The sequence below is a fragment of the Notothenia rossii genome (assembly GCF_949606895.1).
Source record: "Notothenia rossii genome assembly, chromosome: 9".
Classification (NCBI taxonomy): domain Eukaryota; kingdom Metazoa; phylum Chordata; class Actinopteri; order Perciformes; family Nototheniidae; genus Notothenia; species Notothenia rossii.
Window position 1 is genome coordinate 78,456,490 of NC_136907.1, and position 20,512 is coordinate 78,477,001.

Here is a 20,512-nt window from a genome sequence, read left to right on the forward strand (position 1 = left end):
CTCGATTTAAATAAGTTCAATTTTTTTCAAACATTTCATACATGACATAAACAAGAATCTGAATGGAGAGTGCATCAAGTTTCAAGCCAGCTGCTTTATTAATAAAACATAGAAAATATCCAGATAAGCAACAAGACACTGTGGCAATGAGTTTCCACCCACCGCGGCACATTCAGTCGTTTGTAATTAGGGAAAAAATATATTAAATGTCAAAAAATACAAATGTTAAATATGTCAAAGAAACTGAAAACCATAATGCCAGTCCATGTTTGTGAGGCACTTCATATGTCTGATGTTGATTCATTAAACTGCTGTCGTGTGCAAATACATAAGCAACAGTCCTTAGTATGTTGTCACAAAGCTATATCTGTCAGATGTCGATTCATATTATCAATTTGATGCATTAAGAAGGCTGACCAAGTCCCCTTTTTAGCATTAAGCTAATCGTTTAAGAATCCCAATGAGCTAGTTTGTCGTTGTTTTGTTGCATTTAGAACGGCTCAATCGTTACAGCAAACAAGCAACACATGAACAAACAATTCTATAAAACACTATTAAAAAAACACCAAAAGCATCAAAATCACTCCCTCTTTACTACACAGTGCACTTTATCCACCCTGCATAATTGTGATTTAAACAGTAGAGTACATTGTGCCAAAAAACAATGCAATGTACTACTGTAGGTTTCACAGATAGAAAGCTGTTAAAGTGAAATTGTTAATGGAAAACGTTTTGTGCTCACTGTGGGTAAACTATTACGTGCCTTTTGTATAGGGAGTGATTTCAGAATCAGAAAACTGTTTAAGGGGAACCTCAGTGTTTTTCAATCCTGCAGTTAAATGCTACAAATGTTATCCCTCGGTGTCCAAAAAGTGCCGACTGCATTATTACAAACCTTCTCTGTTTGTTAGCGTGTCATGTGACCTGTTTCTCAAAAGACAAGTCCTTCAAACTAGCTGCTCCTTTACCAGCTTTGAGAACACTTTAATGATCAATCAGTATAAAACATATCATATCTGTTATTCTGAAATGGACCAATCTGCACAATGACTACTTTTACTGTCGCTACTTTCACTATATTTTGATGATCATACTTTTCTACTTTTACTTGAGGAACATTTTTGAATGAAGGACTTTTACTGTAACAGAGTATTCCTACACTCTGATACTTCTACTTTTACTCAAGTACAAGATCTGAGTACTTCTACTTTTACTCAAGTACAAGATCTGAGTACTTCTACCTTTACTGAAGAACAAGATCTGAGTACTTCTACTTTTACTCAAGTACAAGATCTGAGTACTTCTCCCACCTCTGCTTTAGTGGATGAACATTGATAAAGGGTTATATTTTAAGTCATTTTAGCTTTAATGCAGAGTGGCTTACGTGCACTTTTATACAGTAGACAAGGTGGACCTATTAAGGGTTAAGTATCTTGCTTAAGGACACTTGGACATGTTTATTACAGAGACTGGAGATCAAAGCACTGATCCATCGATTGGTGGACGCCCATTTTAACCCCCGAGAAACACCCTCCCCCCTTATTACCTTTTCACTGAAACCTGATTAAACAGGGTTGAAAAACACAGAAGTCACCCCTAAGGTTTCTAAACCAAGAGGAGAGGGTTTGCTCAGCAGGAGTCGTCGGACATCCTCTGGGGCCGGGCTGATTGACAGGTGGAGGGCGGGGTGAAGACGTCGGGGTCACTGATGCCCAGCTGCAGGTTGAAGAAGCGGGTGGAGGTGGTGACGCTGCTGTTCCTGACGTAAGTCTCCTGCACCGGGTAGCAGTCCTTCAGGGTGTAGACCCCCACCCAGGTCTCATCTGATGGCAAAAGTACACACATCCTTTACTCAAGTAGAAGTACAGATACTCGTGTTTAAAAATACTCAAGTCAAAGTACAGAGGCTTTGAAATGTACTTCAGTAAAAAGTACCCATAACTAGCAGCTGTTTTAAAGAGTACCTGACCTCCCTTTATATTAATAGAACAATAATGTCATTGTTAGCTAATGAATGTTTCCATGCTGAACAACGGCAACATGACAACGTTTTCATTGGTCCCTCTTCTTTAGAGAAGACCAGGAAATGATGGATACACGGATCGTGTTCAAATCAATAGGAACGCAATGACTCTAAATAATAATGATCACGCCACCAAACACACATTCAGACTAAAGGAACCAGCCTGTTTGGGAAATGAGAGAAGTAGAAAGTACAGGTATTTGGGTTCAACATGTAAGAAGTAGAAAGTACAGGTATTTGAGTTCAACATGTAAGAAGTAGAAAGTACAGGTATTTGTGTTCAACATGTGAGAAGTAGAAAGTACAGGTATTTGTGTTCAACATGTAAGAAGTAGAAAGTACAGGTATTTGGGTTCAACATGTAAGAAGTAGAAAGTACAGGTATTTGAGTTCAACATGTAAGAAGTAGAAAGTACAGGTATTTGAGTTCAACATGTAAGAAGTAGAAAGTACAGGTATTTGAGTTCAACATGTGAGAAGTAGAAAGTTCAGGTATTTGGGTTCAACATGTAAGAAGTAGAAAGTACAGGTATTTGAGTTCAACATGTAAGAAGTCAAAGTAAAAAGTCGTCAGAAAAATAAGCAGTGGAGTAAAGTACTGATACCAGTAATTAAGTATTTGTACTCCACTACTTCCCACCTCTGACCAGCCGTTATCACCAACAGATGCAGTTTAAATCTGGAAAAACCTCCCTAAAAGCTTTCTTCAATTTCAAATCAGCTGCAGGAAATATTGATCGTGGACATGGACGATTTTTCTTAAGTACATTTACTCAAGTACTGTGATTAAGTAAAAATGTTCGAATATTTCATGTCATTTTTTCTTCCAACATTTTTTTAAATTTTATTTTCAGGTGAGACATATGGGCTCAGAACAGTCTCATAATACACACATGCACACAGAAGGATTCACACTTGTATTTCATGATCCGCAAAAGGATTCACACTTGTATTTCCGGATCCACACTTGTGTTTTTCAATGCACACACAAATTTGTTCCGTTTCATATACATGTAAATAAAATCCAAAAAAAGGAAAAAGTTTTACATAGTTTTGATCCACACATATTTGTTTTCCGTTTAAATCCCCTGAACCTGCAAACACAACCCGCTTTCTGTGCACGGATCGCTGTGCATTCCTGTGTGGGTTTTTTGAGACTCCCCTGACGCTCACCCGATTCGTACTTGTAATTTGTCTCATCTATAGCCAATCAGATGTCTCCTCCAGTCTAATCCAATCACATGAGCGCGCCCCCAGATGGGTAGGATTTCTTGCGTTCATGACACTTCATATACGCATTTTGCGCAGTCCGGTCAGCTCGCTAAACAGAGGGCGGAGCTTCAGGTGATCATGCAGAGCTGCGTGTCTCCGTCAGACTCAGCAGCTGATCTGATCTCTCTCTCGCGTCCGGTTACACTTTACTTGCGTTTATGTCCATATCGATCAGATCCAGCTCTCCTGATCGGCCTTTATAGAGAGCACCGATCAAACTATTTAGAGTGAATATCGGCCGATAATGACCGGCGGGGCCCCCCCCCGTTGACTGGTCACTGTCTAGCACTGGCTTCGTAGTGCACTGATCGATTAGGCTAAGCTAACCTGTAGCTGCTCCCTCCACACTCACAACAACTTCATACGGAAATAAATAAAGCAGCTGTATTCGCCATACAGGAAACACACATTTAAAACGGTTTTGCCTGCCGTTTTTGTGTACACACACGCATTCATCAATGGTTCGGAAAGTGGCGCTGTACCTTAATAATATAAAGGCTTGTATTTGCGTGCATTTCCTGTTCGGAAAGTGGCAATGTACTGGGAGTGGAGGTGGTGTCCTGAGATTAGCGCCTGCATGCAGGCTCCATGGACCTGTCAGCTCCAGACTGCGCAAAATGCGTACATGAAGCGCTACGTCATGAACGCAAGAAATCTACCTTCGTGGGGGCACGCTCATGTGATTGGCTTAGAATTGAGGAGACATGTGATTGGCTATAGATAGAAAAAATTACAAGTACGAATCGGCTGACCGTCATGGGAGTCTCAAAAAACCCACACAGGAATGCACAGCGATCCGTGCACAGAAAGCGGTTTGTGTTTGCAGGTTCAGAGGTTTCAAATGGAAAACAAATGTGTGGATCAAAAATACACATTTAAAATGTTTTTCTGTATTTGGATTTTATTTACATGTATATGAAACGGAACACATTTGTGTGTGCATTGAAAAACACAAGTGTGAATCCTTTTGCGGATCATGAAATACAAGTGTGAATCCTTCTGTGTGCATGTGTGTATTATGAGACTGTTCTGAGCCCATAGAGACAATACAAAAAACATTAGGGGCAGCACAACAAAACATAAGAGCAACCACAAAACAATAACAACAAATAATAATGAATATATTTATTTTTGTAGCAGCCCTTTAGGGTGTAAACTGCTGGCCTCTCATCTGCAGAGAGACCAGAAGTTATCACTAACAGATCTGAACATTTTAGATCCGGAAAAACATTTCAGTTTATTTTTAATAAGAGAGAATGTATCTTAAACCAGACTCACGTTGGCGCGCAGGCTTCCTGTCGGACCACTCCTGGACCTCCACGCTGTCCCCGGGACCCCCGATGAGGTACTGGTCCTCGAAGGTGGAGTTTTTGGGGATGTCGAAGGGATCGAATGCGTCCGTCAGAGCGATCTTTGAGCAGTCCTTCGTCTTCTGGTCGATCTGGAACATCACCCCACTTTGGTACAGGAAGATGTACTCAAAGAACCTGGAGCACAGGGAGAAACATTAGTAACAATAGTACTATTTTGTATTATTATTATAATTGCTAACAATTATTTTAAATATTATTTAGTAGTAGTAGGAATGTAATTGTTATTTGTTATTTTTTTATAATTATTATGTTTTATTTTTTATAGTATTATTTGTATTATTATATACTCAAAGATCCTGGAGCAGAGGGAGAGGGGTGCGTTCAATGCATCAATAACATTAAAGCTGAATTAAATTAAATTATTGCTATACTATTTTGTATTATTATTATTATTACTAAGAATATTTTTTTAATTATTTAGTAGTAGTAGGAATGTAGTTTTTCTTTTTAATTATTTGTAAATGTTATAATTACTTTTTGTTTTTTGTTGCTAATATTATTTTATTATTTGTATTACTATTATTGTTATTATTATTATACTTTATAATATAGTAGTAGTTTTTTACTTTTAAATATGTGTTACTTTATTATTATGAATGTATTCATATGTATTTTTTTATAATAATAATAATAATTTGTATATAGTAGTAGTATTTTTATTATTTGTGATTATCATTATTATTATTATTATTATTTCATCCAATATACTTATTAGGTTATTGATTTGGTTTTAGATTTGAATCAAATTAATCTGTTAACATAACATATTAACAGTGTGTAATAGGTTATATATAACAAATATATAAATAATATCCCAGATAGATAGATAGATAGATAGATAGATAGATAGATAGATAGATAGACAGCTTTTCCCAAATAGTAGTTTTGAAAGTCAATGTAGAATAATTGCAACATTTCTTAAAAATAGAATAAAATACAAACAAAATATGCATACACATATACAGAATACCCTCTAATCGAATAATCTACATAAAGGGACTAATATAAATAGTGTATTATATACATTAAATACACAAAATATGCACAGTTTATTTTTAATTAAAGGTGAAATATATGAGGTTAGTCGTGTAATCATTTCAAATATGTAAGTACAGACTGTGCTATCATATGTCTCTCACCTCTGGCAGGGCGTGTGCTTCTTGTTCTGCTGCAGGACGCGGACCCTCTGCTTCAGGCCGTCGTAGGACACCGAGGAACGGCTGTTTCTCCCGGTGCTGTGGTCGAAACTCACCCAGCGGCCCTCCCACTGCAGCGGGGCGAGGCAGGGATCAGAGGGGGGGGACACATCCTCCACATGGAGGCCGAGGACAGAGGCTCCGGAGGCGGCCACAAACATGAGCAGGAGTCGGTGCATCTCTGGGTCTCCGGAAACTACGGAGTCCCGTAAGGTTCTGATTCCGGTTCTATTGTTGTTGTTGTTTATGAGCAGCTGCACCGTTTTTATTATACATCCATGGGCTGCACCTGCTGCAAGAATAACAGCGTTTCCGGTTGTGATTTCAAAATAAAAGCTTGGATGAACATTTTTTTCAGACGTATAAATGAATGAATGAATACATGAATGAATAAATAAATGCAATTAAATACAAATGATAAAATTAATAAATATGTGACAGTACAAATGTAACTTCTTATTAATTTTATTATGTGCAATTGGTAAAAGTTACCATGTAAATGTATTCTTATGAAGATAATTACCATATTTATTAACAAAATACAAAATAAAAGCCTGGATGACTTGCTTTCTTGTTGGAATTTCAAAATAAAAGGATTTCTAGTTGTGCGTTTTATAATAAATACAAACAATATAAAGTAATGTTTTTAACTTCAGCAGAACTAATACATTTTAATTAAAAGTAAAATAAAAAGTGCTGTTTATTTTTGGGTGCTGATTATCGTCTCAGCCACTAGAAAGCAGTCAGTTTTACCTGTTCATAAATATTTCAGTTTTATTCACTGTAGATCTCTGCTTCCGACGAAAATACAAAATAAAAGTCTGGGTGACTTGCTTTCTTGTTGGAAATTCAACATAAAAGCCTCCACTAAGTCCAACAAGCAATTCTAGATTGCTTGTTATTATAAATATATAAAAGTGTGTTTAACTTCCTTGTTCATTCTCAAAAAAGCCTTGCAGCCACTTTTCTGTGTACTGGTTTCATAAAAGGATACATAAAACAAATGTTCACAGGTTTTGTTTCGTAATTAAAATTAGAATATGTTTTTTACTCCAAACTACATTTTGTTGTTAGTCTGTTTTGTTGAACAGTTCACGTTAACATTGTTTTGTTATGCCTCGCTATCAGACTTCATTACCTTTGCAGCAGTGGTCTATGTATGTGTCTTTAATGTATTTTAATGACTGAAAAGCAAGAGTTAGATTACATTTAAGTACAGAACAACCCACGCCCCTTTGATTCATGAGAAGAGTTCACCTGAGCAGTTTTATAACCAGAAATTAACTTTGATGTGAGCGTGTGTTTATCGTTATCAAACAATAACAAGTTTAATTAAGAACAAAGTCCAGCGCTGCTCCTCTTCCAGGAAAGCTTGATAACCCCCTGTGAAGCTGACAAGTGAGCGGCCCGACCAAAGTAATGAGGCAGAGACAGAACGTCAAAATACAACCCAGTGTGGGAATTTATTAATCATATCTACACAATTAAAACCATTCCATAAAACAGGTTTAAAATGCCACACTAGCTTGCAATCTTTTATATAAATCAAATGCTTCCTGTGAAATCATATTCTACCGTGGTACAAAATGAATATGCTTCGCCAATACCGAAGCTATATAATATGTAACGGGGACTGAGATCTACGGCCCCAGAGATCACCTCTGTTACATTTCCTCACCCATCACCCCTCACCCCTCACCCCTCCCCCTAGGAAGCATAGTGTCAGTCTTGGCTTCGGGACAAACAGTCAGCTACAAGGTTTGACTTCCCTGCCATGTACTTAACCGTAAAGTTATATGGCTGCAAGGCAAGGTACCACCCTGCAATACGCATGTTTGTGTCCTTCATCTTGTGAAGCCACTGGAGCGCACGATGGTCTGTCTCCAGGATGAACTTCCGTCCAAGAAGGTAGTACCTCAGGGGGTCGAAGGCCAACTTCAGCATGGATACAATGGAGGAACTGTTGTAGGTGTTCCCTGTGTTCTTCCCAGGTTTGGCTGAAGATCACCACATCGCCCAGGTAAGCTGCTGAAAATGTTGCAAACTCCCGCAGTACTTGGTCCATGAGCCTCTGGAAGGTCGCAGGTGCACCATGCAGTCCAAATGGCATTACCCGGAACTGGAACAGTCCAAAAGGTGTGGTAAAGGCCATCAGCCTCTTGGCCTCAGGTGCCAATGCCACTTGGTGAGGTCCAATGTGGTGATGAACTTTGCTCTTCCCACTTTCTCCAGCAGCTCGTCGATTCTTGGCATTGGGTATGGGTCACACTTTGAAATGCTGTTGAGATACCTGAAGTCAATACAGAATCGTAAGGAGCCATTTTTCTTTGGTACAAGCACAACTGGGCTGCACCACTCACTGGTTGACACTTCGATGATCCCCAGCTCTAATATCAGCTTTATCTCCTTCTTCAGGGGCCGGCACCCCTCATCTCATCTTCTCCAAACGCTCCCTCATCTTGACCACGTAGGACACAATGTTCTCACCAGCGGGCTTCAGATTCTCCCAGTGGCCTTTAGCAAATCCAGAGGGCCCCTCACCTGGCGTCTTTACAAAAGTTCAAAAGCTGAGAACCCGGTTGAATATTGTGGCACCTCCCGGTAGGCGAAGAGGAGGGATGGCAACCACTGGTCCCTGTCTCTGAAACAAACTTGCGGAGCATGCTCTTCAAGGTCTGGTTTTATCGCTCGACAAGTCCGTCCGTTTGGGGATGATAAGGGGTGGTCTTAATGCCCTTTACTAGCAGCTGATACACCTGCTTCAGTAACTTGGAGAGGAAGTTTGTGGCGCAGTCAGTGAGTATCTATCTGGCTACGCCTACCCTAGAGAACAACTGTACTAGGCAATTTGCCACATACCTGGCCTTAACATATCTCAAGGGAAACACTTGAGGGTAGCGAGTAGCATAGTCACCAATTACAAGAATGTAGTGGTTACCAGATGCACTTCTCTCTAAAGGCCCAACTACATCCATACCTATCCTTCCAAAAGGTGTTTCAATGAGGGGCAATGGCTGTAACGGGGCTTTAGCTACCCTTTGTCTGGACGTGATCTGGCAGGTCTCACAGGCATTACGAAACTGGGAAAGCTGGGTGTACAGGCCAGGCAAAACGACTACCCACTCTACGCAGTGTTTTATTAAATGCCATGTGCCCTGCCCAAGGAACTAAGTGGCCGAGTTACATTACTCTGCTTCGGAGTGACTGGGGTAAAGCTAACCCTTCAATCTCACCCTGACGGCGGTAAAAGATACTGTTACGCCCAGACCTAGGGGAACCTAGGCGCAGCATAAAATGCACTCTCCCCACTTTTCCCACTCCCAAGAACACGGACGCCAAAACAGAGAAAGCGTTTGGTAAATGTATTTACCCAAAATTATTACACACCGGAGTAGCAAAACCACAAAACAAAGAAAGCTTCTTTTTTTTTTTTTTTTTTTTTTTTTTTACAAGTCTTTTTATTTCATTATAGTGTACAATAATCGATTCCATTTCATAGATTGTAATATGACAGTACACTCACTACACTCCCCCCTCCCTCCCTCCACCCGCACATGCCCACACTAACGAAACCAAAAAAATGTATATTAAAAAAAAAAAAAAAAAAAAAATGCTTCTCAATATAACTCAAACAACAGAGCCATGAAAATGTAAATAAATATAAAATAAAAAAAAAATTAAAAATAAATAAATAATAATAAGCCCACATCAAAGTAAAACAAACAAATAATTATACAATACAGCGACAATACAGACAATGACAACACAACTAGTATTTCCGGCCGTCAGGAAAAATAGCCACAGAATGCACAATTCCATCACTGGTCATATCTCAGATATATTTTCCAAATATGAAAACAATGGCAACCACAGAGCTTGAAAGATATGTCCATGATTATATTTTTCCAAAGTCATTTTCTCCAGAGGTAAAAAATGTGTTATCTGATCAATGAAAAGTTTAAATGTTGGAGGACGTTCATTCTTCCAGAGTAAAAGTATACATTTCTTGGCAAAATATGTTATTGTGATTAGTATTCTATAATGTTTGGGGTTCAGTTTAAAGTTTGGCATTTCATCTAACAGGAAAAAACATGGATTTTGGCTCATTTCGATTCCTAAAACGGCTTTTGTGAGCGCATGAATTGAATCCCAGAAATGTTTCAAGAGATCACAGTCCCAAAACAGATGCATAAATGTTCCTTCTTTTTACAAAGAAAGCTTTTAACACAAAATCTTACCTATCAAATGAGAAAAATAAACTTACAAAAATCTTACTTACTCTAATGCAAAAAACAGGAGAAAACGAATTATCCAGAAGGAAAAAATAAAGGGTTTAGCAAGATAAATAAAGTGTGTCTAACAAAGACAGGTTTAGTAGCTTTTCTACACAGTCTCACAACACAGGAGAAAGGACCGGCATACGGTATAAATAAGCAATCAGTGTAACAGGACAGACATCACAGCGCAGATGTGTGTTGGGAGTGGGAGAAGTCTAGTCGGAGAGAGCAACAGAGGAACTGCATGGCTGCAGCTTAAATGCTCCCTTCTTCTTCAGGTGGACCAATCAGCAGGTTGAAGGTAGCTAATCAGCTAACGGGCACCACCTGCTTACTCACACACACACACTCAGACACACTCACAGACACAGGAGGAGGGAAAAATGCACACACAAATGACCTTACGACCATACTTGCCAACCTTGAGACCACAGAAATCGGGAGCATTTCAAAATGCAAAATGGGGGGGGTGCTAGTGGATCGCCGGAGCTGTTAGATTAACATTAACATGCTTATTGTAAGTGCAATGCCTCGCGGCCTGTAGCACCATCCTTGATGGAGCATATGTGTGGGCAAGAAAGGAGTGAGCAGAGAGTAGAGTAGTTGTCGATTATTGTTCTGTTTTCTGTGACTATCTGCTTCACCCTCTCAGACTTTCAGTTGCGTGCGCTACTAAAGAGACGTGTTACCATGGAAACCAAACAATGGTGTAGCTGTATTAAAGTCCGAGTGGAAACAGTCCTGAGTAAATCTGATTTTGTCAGAAATCGGGAGAAATGCGGGAGAAATATGACCCCGGGAGGAAACCGGGAGAGGGCAATGAAATCGGGAGTCTCCCGCAAAAATCGGGAGGGTTGATAAGTATGATTACGACCCAGGGTCGTAACAATACCCTGTTTAATGAGGTGAGTAGCATCCTCCATAAATCCTGCATCTGCTGTTTTTACACCATCAACCTCTGACACTTTCTCAAACCACTGTGTAAGGGAAGGGTCTTTCCTCTGCATCTACATCAGGGGGAATCTGAATTTCTAGCAGGTGACTAGGTACAGGAAGCTCAATGCTTTCCCTAGGAGCAGCCAAAAACGTGTCCCTGCGCTTCTGGGCTTTGGACAGGCGCTGCTTGTGTGTACTTGCCTTTAGCTCAGAGTTATAAAATAGTAGCTCACTAAGGGTCTCCTTTGTCATCTGCGCCCTTGTAGCGACATTACACATCTTAATCTGGGAGTCTGAGCTTACTTCTAACTCAACATCACAGGGTTCTGACTCCCCGGGCACTTCTACACATTCAGAATCAGAGGGAATAACTGGTGTAGGACCGGATAGGGCACTTGGAGGTGGTTGTTCTTGCAACGTTGGAAAATCAAGGCCTAAAATTATTGAAAAGAGAAGCTTGTGTGGTAGTGCCACAGGAAGAAAGATAGTCTGCACCCCGACAGTCGATTGACCTCGGCGGTGGGGTAAGGCTTTTCATCTCTGTGGATGCAACTGATGGTAGCTTTATCATGGGCCCATTGATCCTTGACAACAAGACTTGAACTCAGAGCTGTCTGAAAACTACCACTTCCACAAGTGCTTCCTCACGCTGACCATTGATGAGTACCGGAACTATACGTATGCTTTCCCCTGCCTAACCACTGATTGCCTGGTGGGCATGGGAACAGTGCAAATGAGGGAGGGTTTGCTCTGCCTAACCACTGGTCATGTGTATTGCGCATGGCCAAACGCATTACACTGGTAGCACCTTACTTCTGGCTGAGCTTGCTTCTTATCATAAGTTGACTGACTTGGCGTGTTACAGAACAACTCAGTCATTTGTATAACTTTGAAGGGTTAGGATTAGGTTCTACCTTTAAAGAGACATGCGCTCCATTGTAAACACATGTTATACACACCTTATCTTACTCATACAATTATAATCTAATAAGGATCAAAGTTCAGTGCTGCTCCTCTTCCAGGACTCTCCTAAAGTTTGATACACATTGGTCTTACGGGGCTTTACAAACTATACAGCATACAATCTGTCCTGAGACCCTTGCAGCCAACAACAACAACAAGGCATGCACTAAATCGAATTAAAACATATACCATCCATATAACAAAAAATACTGGATCTGCTGAGGTGACTACTTTTGAAGTTCTTGAACAGGTCTACAGATTTAGTTGTGCAAATACACAGTAGGAAGTAGAATTCAAACAAATGAAGCAGCATTGTTTTGTTTCTCTGTAAAAGTCCCATAACTCTGCTGAAAACCCTTTAAAGCCTGACTCGTGTGAGCTAGCGGTCAAAGGTCGAAGTACGGCTTTGCTAACGGCATGTTGTAAAGGACAGAAAACACACCCTACCTCTCTTAAAGTTCAGCTGATTCCTCACTCACTGCTGCACGTGAACCAGAGCAGAAGGAGAACACATTGGTTCAGTTCGGAGAAAATTATTAACAGTCATTAACACTGAGAGGTGAAATGGCGCAGCGAGGAAATCAGATCAACCAAGAAATAATCTGCTGTACGATCTGTCTGGATCTACTGAAGCACCCGGTGACTATTCCCTGTGGACACAGCTACTGCATGGACTGTATTCAAAGCTTCTGGGATGGAAAGCTAATCTACAGCTGCCCTGTGTGTAGAAAGAGCTTCACACCGAGGCCTGTCCTGCTGAAGAACACCATGTTAGCAGCTTTAGTGGAGGAGCTGAAGAAGACTGGACTCCAAGCTGCTCCTGCTGATCACTGCTACGCTGGAGCTGGAGATGTGGTCTGTGATGTCTGCACTGGGAGGACACTGAAAGCCTGTAAGTCCTGTCTGCAGTGTTTGGCCTCTTATTGTGACAAACACCTCCAGCCTCATTATGACGCAGCTACGTTTAAAAAACACAAGCTGGTGGAGCCCTCCAAGCAGCTCAGAGAGAACATCTGCTCTCGTCACGACGAGGTGATGAAGATGTTCTGCCGCACTGATCAGCAGAGTATCTGTTATCTCTGCTCTGTGGACGAACACAAAGGCCACGACACGGTGTCAACTGCAGCAGAGAGGACTGAGAGGCAGAGAGAGCTGGAGGGGAGTCGACTAAACATCCAGCAGAGAATCCAGGACAGAGAGAAGGAGGTGAAGCTGCTTCAGCAGGAGGTGGAGGCCGTCAATGGCTCTGCTGAGAAAGCAGTGGAGGACAGTGAGAAGATCTTGACTGAGCTGATCCGTCTCATGGAGAAACGAAGCTCTGATGTGAAGCAGAAGATCAGATCCCAGAAGGACAGTGAAGTGAGTCGAGCCAGAGAGCTTCAGGAGAAGCTGGAGAAGGAGATCTCTGATCTGAAGAAGAAAGACGCTGAGCTGGAGCAGCTCTCACAGGAAGAGGATCTCAACAAGTTTCTTCAAAGCTACCCCTCACTGCCACCTCTGAGTGAATCTACAGAATCATTCAGCATCAACGTCCGTCCTCTCAGATACTTTGAGGACGTGACGGCAGCCGTGTCAGATCTCAGGGATAAACTACAGGTAGTCCTGAGGGACAAATGGAAAAACGTCTCTCTGAATGTGAGTAAAGTGGATGTTTTACTGCCAGAACCAGAGCCAGAGACCAGAGCTGGATTCTTAAAATACTCACGTGAAATCACTCTGGATCCAAACACAGTACACACACAGCTGTTATTATCTAAGGGGAACCGGAAAGCTACAGTAACAAGATCCCTCCAGTCCTATCCCAGTCACCAAGAAAGATACGATAATTTTGCTTGGCAGGTCATGAGTAAAGAGAGTCTGACTGGTCGTTGTTACTGGGAAGTGGAGAGGAGAGGAGGACTTTCTATAGCCGTTTCATACAAGAACACCAGCAGGTCATGGATCTCTGAAGAAAGTCGATTTGGATACAATGACAAATCCTGGGCGTTAGAGTGTGACAAAAAATGTTATAGATTCTGGCACAACGATGTAAAAACTCCCCTCTCAGGTCATTGGTGCAAAAGGATAGGAGTTTACCTGGATCACGATGCAGGTATTCTGTCTTTCTACAGCATCATCGATGACACCATGACCCTCCTCCACAGAATACAGACCACTTTCACTCATCCGCTGCATGCTGGACTTTGGATGTATGTGTTTACTGGAAAGAATGCAGAGTTTTGTAAACTCATCTAGACAGAAGTGAATCACTGGGTTCTCAGACTTTTTCCTTAACCTCTTTAGCCCTGAGCCTGTTTTTCAGGTCTCAGGCTCGAAAATGACATTCCCAGATCAAATGACTATAACTTTCCTTCTAAAAGGGTTACATTAATGATCTTTGTTCTCAAAGTAATGATAAACCTGTGAGTTGGATGTAGAAAAGTCAGAATCAATATAGATGTTTTTTATTTTAAAGAAAAGTCAAAAAAATGTTCTCCTATCTTTGCATTAAAATGGAATTATGGATTATCAATAGTTTTTTCAAAGAGACAGACACATTATTAACCTGTGGATTAACCTTCAGCCGCGTTTTTTCTCGTTTTAATGCCATTGAACATGACTTTTGATCAGAATAACAGCTAAGGTGAGACGATGTCCCGTTTTTTCTCCATAATGCTCCGTGTTGTGATGTCTGTGTTTGCTTCCCCTGTCGTGAGTTCTGATCGCTCAGTGATGATACTATACCTATATAATCTGTGGAACCTCAGCTTTAATCGGATATCTTTTATGTGCAGTTACGATAAGTAATAAGGTTATCTTTATCTTGAGTTCTGTGCCTAGTACGTTCGCTTTTTTTTCGCTCAGGGGTCATTTTGACGCTTCTTATGAGACTTGTGTTTTGTTTTGGTAAAAATGGTTTGTATCGTCAGTTACCTGAGATTCTTCCCGTTAATCTGGTATGACACATTAATATGTTTTAATGTTAAGAAGCCCTGAGACACAGTCTCGAAAACAAACTTTCAAGAGTTCCGATCGGGGGGGGCGCTCGTCCTTAAGAGGTTAAAGATCTCTTATTATGTAAAATCCTCTTGTTCATGTCTTTTATACATAAACATGTGTCCCCTCTGTGTAAAGAGACTCTGAAATCCTCTCTTTTTGTCCTGATCCATTTATATAAAAAATTCTGAAAATGAGCTGATCAGATTTTGGCCACTTTATCATGTCATAACGATGTGTTGGCTTGTGTAACCATTAGCCAATCAATCAGCAACCAAGGTAACCCCCCTCCCCCCCTTATCACCTGAATCTCCTCCTAGAGCACCATTGAGTTCTTTGTAACCAAATGTCTCTCAGAGGTGCGTGGGGAGGGGCTCCTTATTTTCACCTAAAGTAACAGACAGAGAATCAGCACTTTGGAAACAGGGCTGAAACAGAGGGGATTATGGGTAATGCTGCAATGATCTGTTTGGTGTTTCAGACAAACACTCCAGAGACATGTTCTGTATATATCTTAGACCTGTGATATATTGTTGAAAAAGATAATAATAATAAGGACCTTTTTTATCATCAAGTGAACTAACACTGCTGGCTGATTGTTGTGGTGTTTCTCAGCTGTCAATCAAACGCTAGGGGCGGTACCTCTATAGTTGTTGAGTAAGTGTTTGACTTTCTTTAGCTGTGTGTGTGTGTTTCTCTGCAGGAACTCGTCTCTGCGTCCACATGTCGGAGGAAGATTTGTATTCATGTGTTTCTTTGCTGCTGTTTCTCTTCCACTGCAGGGCTCTGCAGAGAGGAAGCAGACCTCCTTTATCCTGCACACCTTGTTCTCTGATCATTTGTAAAGACGTCTATAACGTCGCAAACTGAAAAAACATCAATTTCAACTGTACCTTGGCAATTAAGTTATTGCTGGAAAAAAAAACGAAGCACTTGTTGAGTTAATTTAGGCCTTGTAACTGATTCACCAGCACTTATTAAGATATGATCTTGATTGAAGTGAATATATCTGCACTTTCCTTTTTGTTCGGAGTCGATTCTTTATGGTTTTTGACCTTATTGTAAGTCGCTATGGATAAAATGATATTTAGGCTAATAATAATAATATGTAATAACCACATGTGTTTGTTATTGTATGTATTTTAGAGGTGTATTCATCCTGATCATAATCAATAAGGAGAGGATTGATGAGCTCAGTGTGGATGAAATCAATGAAGAGACTTTCCTGATGTGTGAACAAACTGATGAATAAACTGACATCAATAACGTGTTTTTATTATGATCTTTATTCCCAAAGCCTGTGGAAAAAACTAATATGAGAGGTAATAATAAATAATACAAGGAATTATAATAAAAAATACAATAAATAAAGAAATAAAGAAATAATAATACAAAAGAAAGTATTATATAAAAAAGAAAAAAGAAAGAAGTAAAAAAATACATAACTAAACAAATAATAATACAAAAAAAGTAAGAATTATAATAAAAAATTATAAACAAATACAAAATACATAAATAAACAAATAATAAACCATCCCTGCTTTAAAGCCTGACTCGTGTGAGCTGGCGGTCAAAGGTCGAAGTACGGCTTTGCTAACGGCATGTTGTAAAGGACAGAAAACACACCCTGCCTCTCTTAAAGTTCAGCTGATTCCTCACTCACTGCTGCAGGTGAACCAGAGTTCAGAGAAAATTCGTGACAGTCATTAACACTGAGAGGTGTTGACCTTGAACTCAGAACTGTCTGGAAACTGCCACTATCCACAAGTGCTTCCTCACGCTGACCATTGATGAGTACCGGAACTATACGTATGCTTTCCCCTGCCTAACCACTGATTGCCTGGTGGGCATGGAAACAGTGCAATGAGGGAGGGTTTGCTCTGCCTAACCATTGGACATGTGTATTACGCATGGCCAAACGCATTACACTGGTAGCACCTTACTTCTGGCTGAGCTTGCTTCTTAGCATAGGTTGATTGACTCTGCATGTTACAGAACAACTCAGTCATTTGTATAACTGTGAAGGGTTAGGTCTACCTGTAAAGAGACATGCGCTCCATTGTAAACACATGTTATACACACCTTATCTTACTCATACAATTATAATCTAATAAGGATCAAAGTTCAGTGCTGCTCCTCTTCCAGGACTCTCCTAAAGTTTGATACACATTTGTCTTACGGGGCTTTACAAACTATACAGCATACAATCTGTCCTGAGACCCTTGCAGCCAACAACAACAACAACAACAACAAGGCATGCAATTAAAACATATACCATCCATATCACAAAAAATACTGGATCTGCTGAGGTGACTACTTTTGAAGTTCTTGAACAGGTCTACAGATTTAGTTGTGCAAATACACAGTAGGAAGTAGAATTCAAACAAATGAAGCAGCATTGTTTTGTTTCTCTGTAAAACTCCCATAACTCTGCTGAAAACCCTTTAAAGCCTGACTCGTGTGAGCTAGCGGTCAAAGGTCGAAGTACGGCTTTGCTAACGGCATGTTGTAAAGGACAGAAAACACACCCTGCCTCTCTTAAAGTTCAGCTGATTCCTCACTCACTGCTGCAGGTGAACCAGAGCAGAAGGAGAACACATTGGTTCAGTTCAGAGAAAATAATTTACAGTCATTAACACTGAGGGGTGAAATGGCGCAGCGAGGAAATCAGATCAACCAAGAAATAATCTGCTGTACGATCTGTCTGGATCTACTGAAGCACCCGGTGACCATTCCCTGTGGACACAGCTACTGCATGGACTGTATTCAAAGCTCCTGGGATGGAAAGCTATACAGCTGCCCTGTGTGTAGAAGGAGCTTCACACCGAGGCCTGTCCTGCTGAAGAACACCATGTTAGCAGCTCTAGTGGAGAAGCTGAAGAAGACTGGACGCCAACCTGCTCCTGCTGATCACTGCTATGCTGGAGCTGAAGATGTCTGCACTGGGAGGAAACTGAGAGCCTGTAAGTCCTGTCTGCAGTGTCTGATCTCTTACTGTGAGAAACACCTCCAGCCTCACTATGAATCTCCTGCCTTTCAGGGCACTGAAGTGGATGTTTTACTGCCACAACCAGAGCCCAGGACCAGAGCTGGATTCTTAAAATATTCACGTGAAATCACTCTGGATCTAAACACAGCACACATACAACTGTTAATATCTGAGGGGAACCGAAAAGCCACACTCACGGAACAACAACAGTGTTATTCTAGTCATCCAGACAGATTCGCTGTATGGTCTCAGGTCCTGAGTAGAGAGAGTCTGACTGGACGTTGTTACTGGGAGGTGGAGCGGAGAGGGGGAAGAGTTTCTGTAGCAGTCGCATACAAGAATATCAGCAGAGCAGGGTGGGCAAGTGGATTCGGATTCAATGACAAATCTTGGGCGTTAGAGTGTGACCAAAACAGTTATACATTTAGTTACAACAGTATCGACACTCCCGTCTCAGGTCCTCGGTCCTCCAGAGTAGGAGTGTACCTGGATCACAGAGCAGGTATTCTGTCCTTCTACAGCGTCTCTGAAACCATGACTCTCCTCCACAGAGTGCAGACCAAATTCACTCAGCCGCTACATGCTGGACTTTTGCTTTATTATGAAACCACAGCTGAGTTGTGTAAACAGAAATAGCCGGAAGTCATTTGAGGAACTCTTCTACTTCTTCAACTCATTGTGTATCACACCCAGTTTCTGCATAACTAGTCCTTAGCTGCCACCTCTCAGTGAATCTACAGAATCATTCAGCATCAACGTCCGTCCTCTGAGATGCTTTGAGGACGTGATGAGAGAGAATTGGACCATTATCTCACTGAAAGGGACTGAAGTGGGTATTTTACTGCCAGAACCAGAGCCCAGGACCAGAGCTGGATTCTTAAAATATTCACGTGAAACCGGAGTTTACCTGGATCACGATGCAGGTGTTCTGTCTTTCTACAGCCTCACTGACACCATGACCCTCCTCTACAGAGTTCAGACCATCTTCACTGAGCCGCTGCATGCTAGACTTTGGATTTATTTATTTTCTGGATAAAAATGCTGAGTTCTGTAAACTCATCTAGACAGAAGTGAATCACTGGGTTCTCAGACTTTTTCCTTAAAGATTGTGTTCTTTTTAACCAAATCTCTCTCAGAGGGGCGTGGTCAGCAGCAGCTCATTAGCATTTAAAGCTAAACACAGAATCAGAACTTTTGAAACAGGGCTGAAACAGAGGGGATTATGGGATGCTACAATGACTTTTGCCAAACACTTAGGAGACTTATATCTGAGACCTGTAATATATTGTTGAAAAAGAGAATAATAGGGGACCTTTAAGGGAGACCTTTTTTATCATCAAGTGAACTAACACTGCTGGCTGATTGTTGTGGTGTTTCTCAGCTGTCAATCAAACGCTAGGGGCGGTACCTCTATAGTTGTTGAGTAAGTGTTTGACTTTCTTTAGCTGTGTGTGTGTGTTTCTCTGCTGGAACTCTTCTCTGCGTCCACATGTCGGAGGAAGATTTGTATTCATGTGTTTCTCTGCTGCTGTTTCTCTTCCACTGCAGGGCTCTGCAGAGAGGAAGCAGACCTCCTTTATCCTGCACACCTTGTTCTCTGATCATTTGTAAAGACGTCTATAACGTCGCAAACTGAAAAAACATCAATTTCAACTGTACCTTGGCAATTAAGTTATTGCTGGAAAAAAAAACGAAGCACTTGTTGAGTTAATTTAGGCCTTGTAACTGATTCACCAGCACTTATTAATGTATGATCTTGATTGAAGTGAATATATCTGCACTTTCCTTTTTGTTCGGAGTCGATTCTTTATGGTTTTTGACCTTATTGTAAGTCGCTTTGGATAAAAGTGTCAGCTAAATGATATTTAGGCTAATAATAATAATATGTAATAACCACATGTGTTTGTTATTGTATGTATTTTAGAGGTGTATTCATCCTGATCATAATCAATAAGGAGAGGATTGATGAGCTCAATGTGGATGAAATCAATGAAGAGACTTTCCTGATGTGTGAACAAACTGATGAATAAACTGACATCAATAACGTGTTTTTATTATGATCTTTATTCCCAAAGCCTGTGGAAAAAACTAATATGAGAGGTAATAATAAATAATACAAGGCATTATAATAAAAAATACAATAAAGAGAGAAATAAAAAATACATAAATAAACAAATAATAATAATAAATACAAAAATGTATAATACAAATAAAATAAAGAAAGAAATCAAAATGACATGGATAAACTCATAATAACAAAAAACTACAACAAATTATAATAAAAAGTACAATAAATGAAAATTAAATAAAATAAATAAAATAAATAAAATAAATAAAATAAATAAAATAAATAAAATAAATAAAATAAATAATACAAACAATTATATAAAAAATTAAGACAGTCATATTAAAACAAATAATAATAATTATAGAATAATTATAATATTTGAAAACAATATATTTAATAAAAACAGCGCTAATGACTTTCCAATTAAAGTAAAAAAAAT

The 20,512-nt window shown here is 40.2% G+C and overlaps 2 protein-coding genes across 2 annotated transcripts; one reads left to right on the plus strand and one right to left on the minus strand.

Moving 5' to 3' along the window:
- Positions 1 to 74: 74 nt before the first annotated feature.
- epdr1 (ependymin related 1) lies at positions 75 to 6,174 on the minus strand. The gene is made up of 3 exons (XM_079652178.1): positions 5,808 to 6,174; positions 4,574 to 4,782; positions 75 to 1,823 (listed from the first exon to the last, which is right to left on the minus strand). Exons 1-3 carry the CDS (start codon positions 6,041 to 6,043, stop codon positions 1,630 to 1,632), a joined length of 639 nt encoding a protein of 212 aa, XP_079508304.1. The 5' UTR covers positions 6,044 to 6,174; the 3' UTR covers positions 75 to 1,629.
- Positions 6,175 to 12,532: 6,358 nt separating this feature from the next.
- On the plus strand, positions 12,533 to 20,049 carry LOC307020640 (tripartite motif-containing protein 16-like). The gene is made up of 2 exons (XM_079652150.1): positions 12,533 to 13,675; positions 18,057 to 20,049. The coding sequence occupies exons 1-2, from the start codon at positions 12,605 to 12,607 to the stop codon at positions 18,639 to 18,641; spliced, it is 1,656 nt and encodes a 551-aa protein (XP_079508276.1). The 5' UTR covers positions 12,533 to 12,604; the 3' UTR covers positions 18,642 to 20,049.
- Positions 20,050 to 20,512: the final 463 nt, after the last annotated feature.

What these genes read in the sequence shown, in the direction of transcription:
- epdr1 (XM_079652178.1), bottom strand. Translation starts at nt 6,043, where the DNA reads ATGCACCGACTCCTGCTCATGTTTGTGGCCGCCTCCGGAGCCTCTGTC. An exon ending in AAGCACACGCCCTGCCAGAG is followed by an intron (nt 4,783 to 5,807) that starts GTGAGAGACATA and finishes CCTGTGCTCCAG; the next exon opens with GTTCTTTGAGTACATCTTCC. An exon ending in CAGGAAGCCTGCGCGCCAAC is followed by an intron (nt 1,824 to 4,573) that starts GTGAGTCTGGTT and finishes TTTTGCCATCAG; the next exon opens with ATGAGACCTGGGTGGGGGTC.
- LOC307020640 (XM_079652150.1), top strand. Translation starts at nt 12,605, where the DNA reads ATGGCGCAGCGAGGAAATCAGATCAACCAAGAAATAATCTGCTGTACG. An exon ending in GGAAAAACGTCTCTCTGAAT is followed by an intron (nt 13,676 to 18,056) that starts GTGAGTAAAGTG and finishes CCTGCCTTTCAG; the next exon opens with GGCACTGAAGTGGATGTTTT.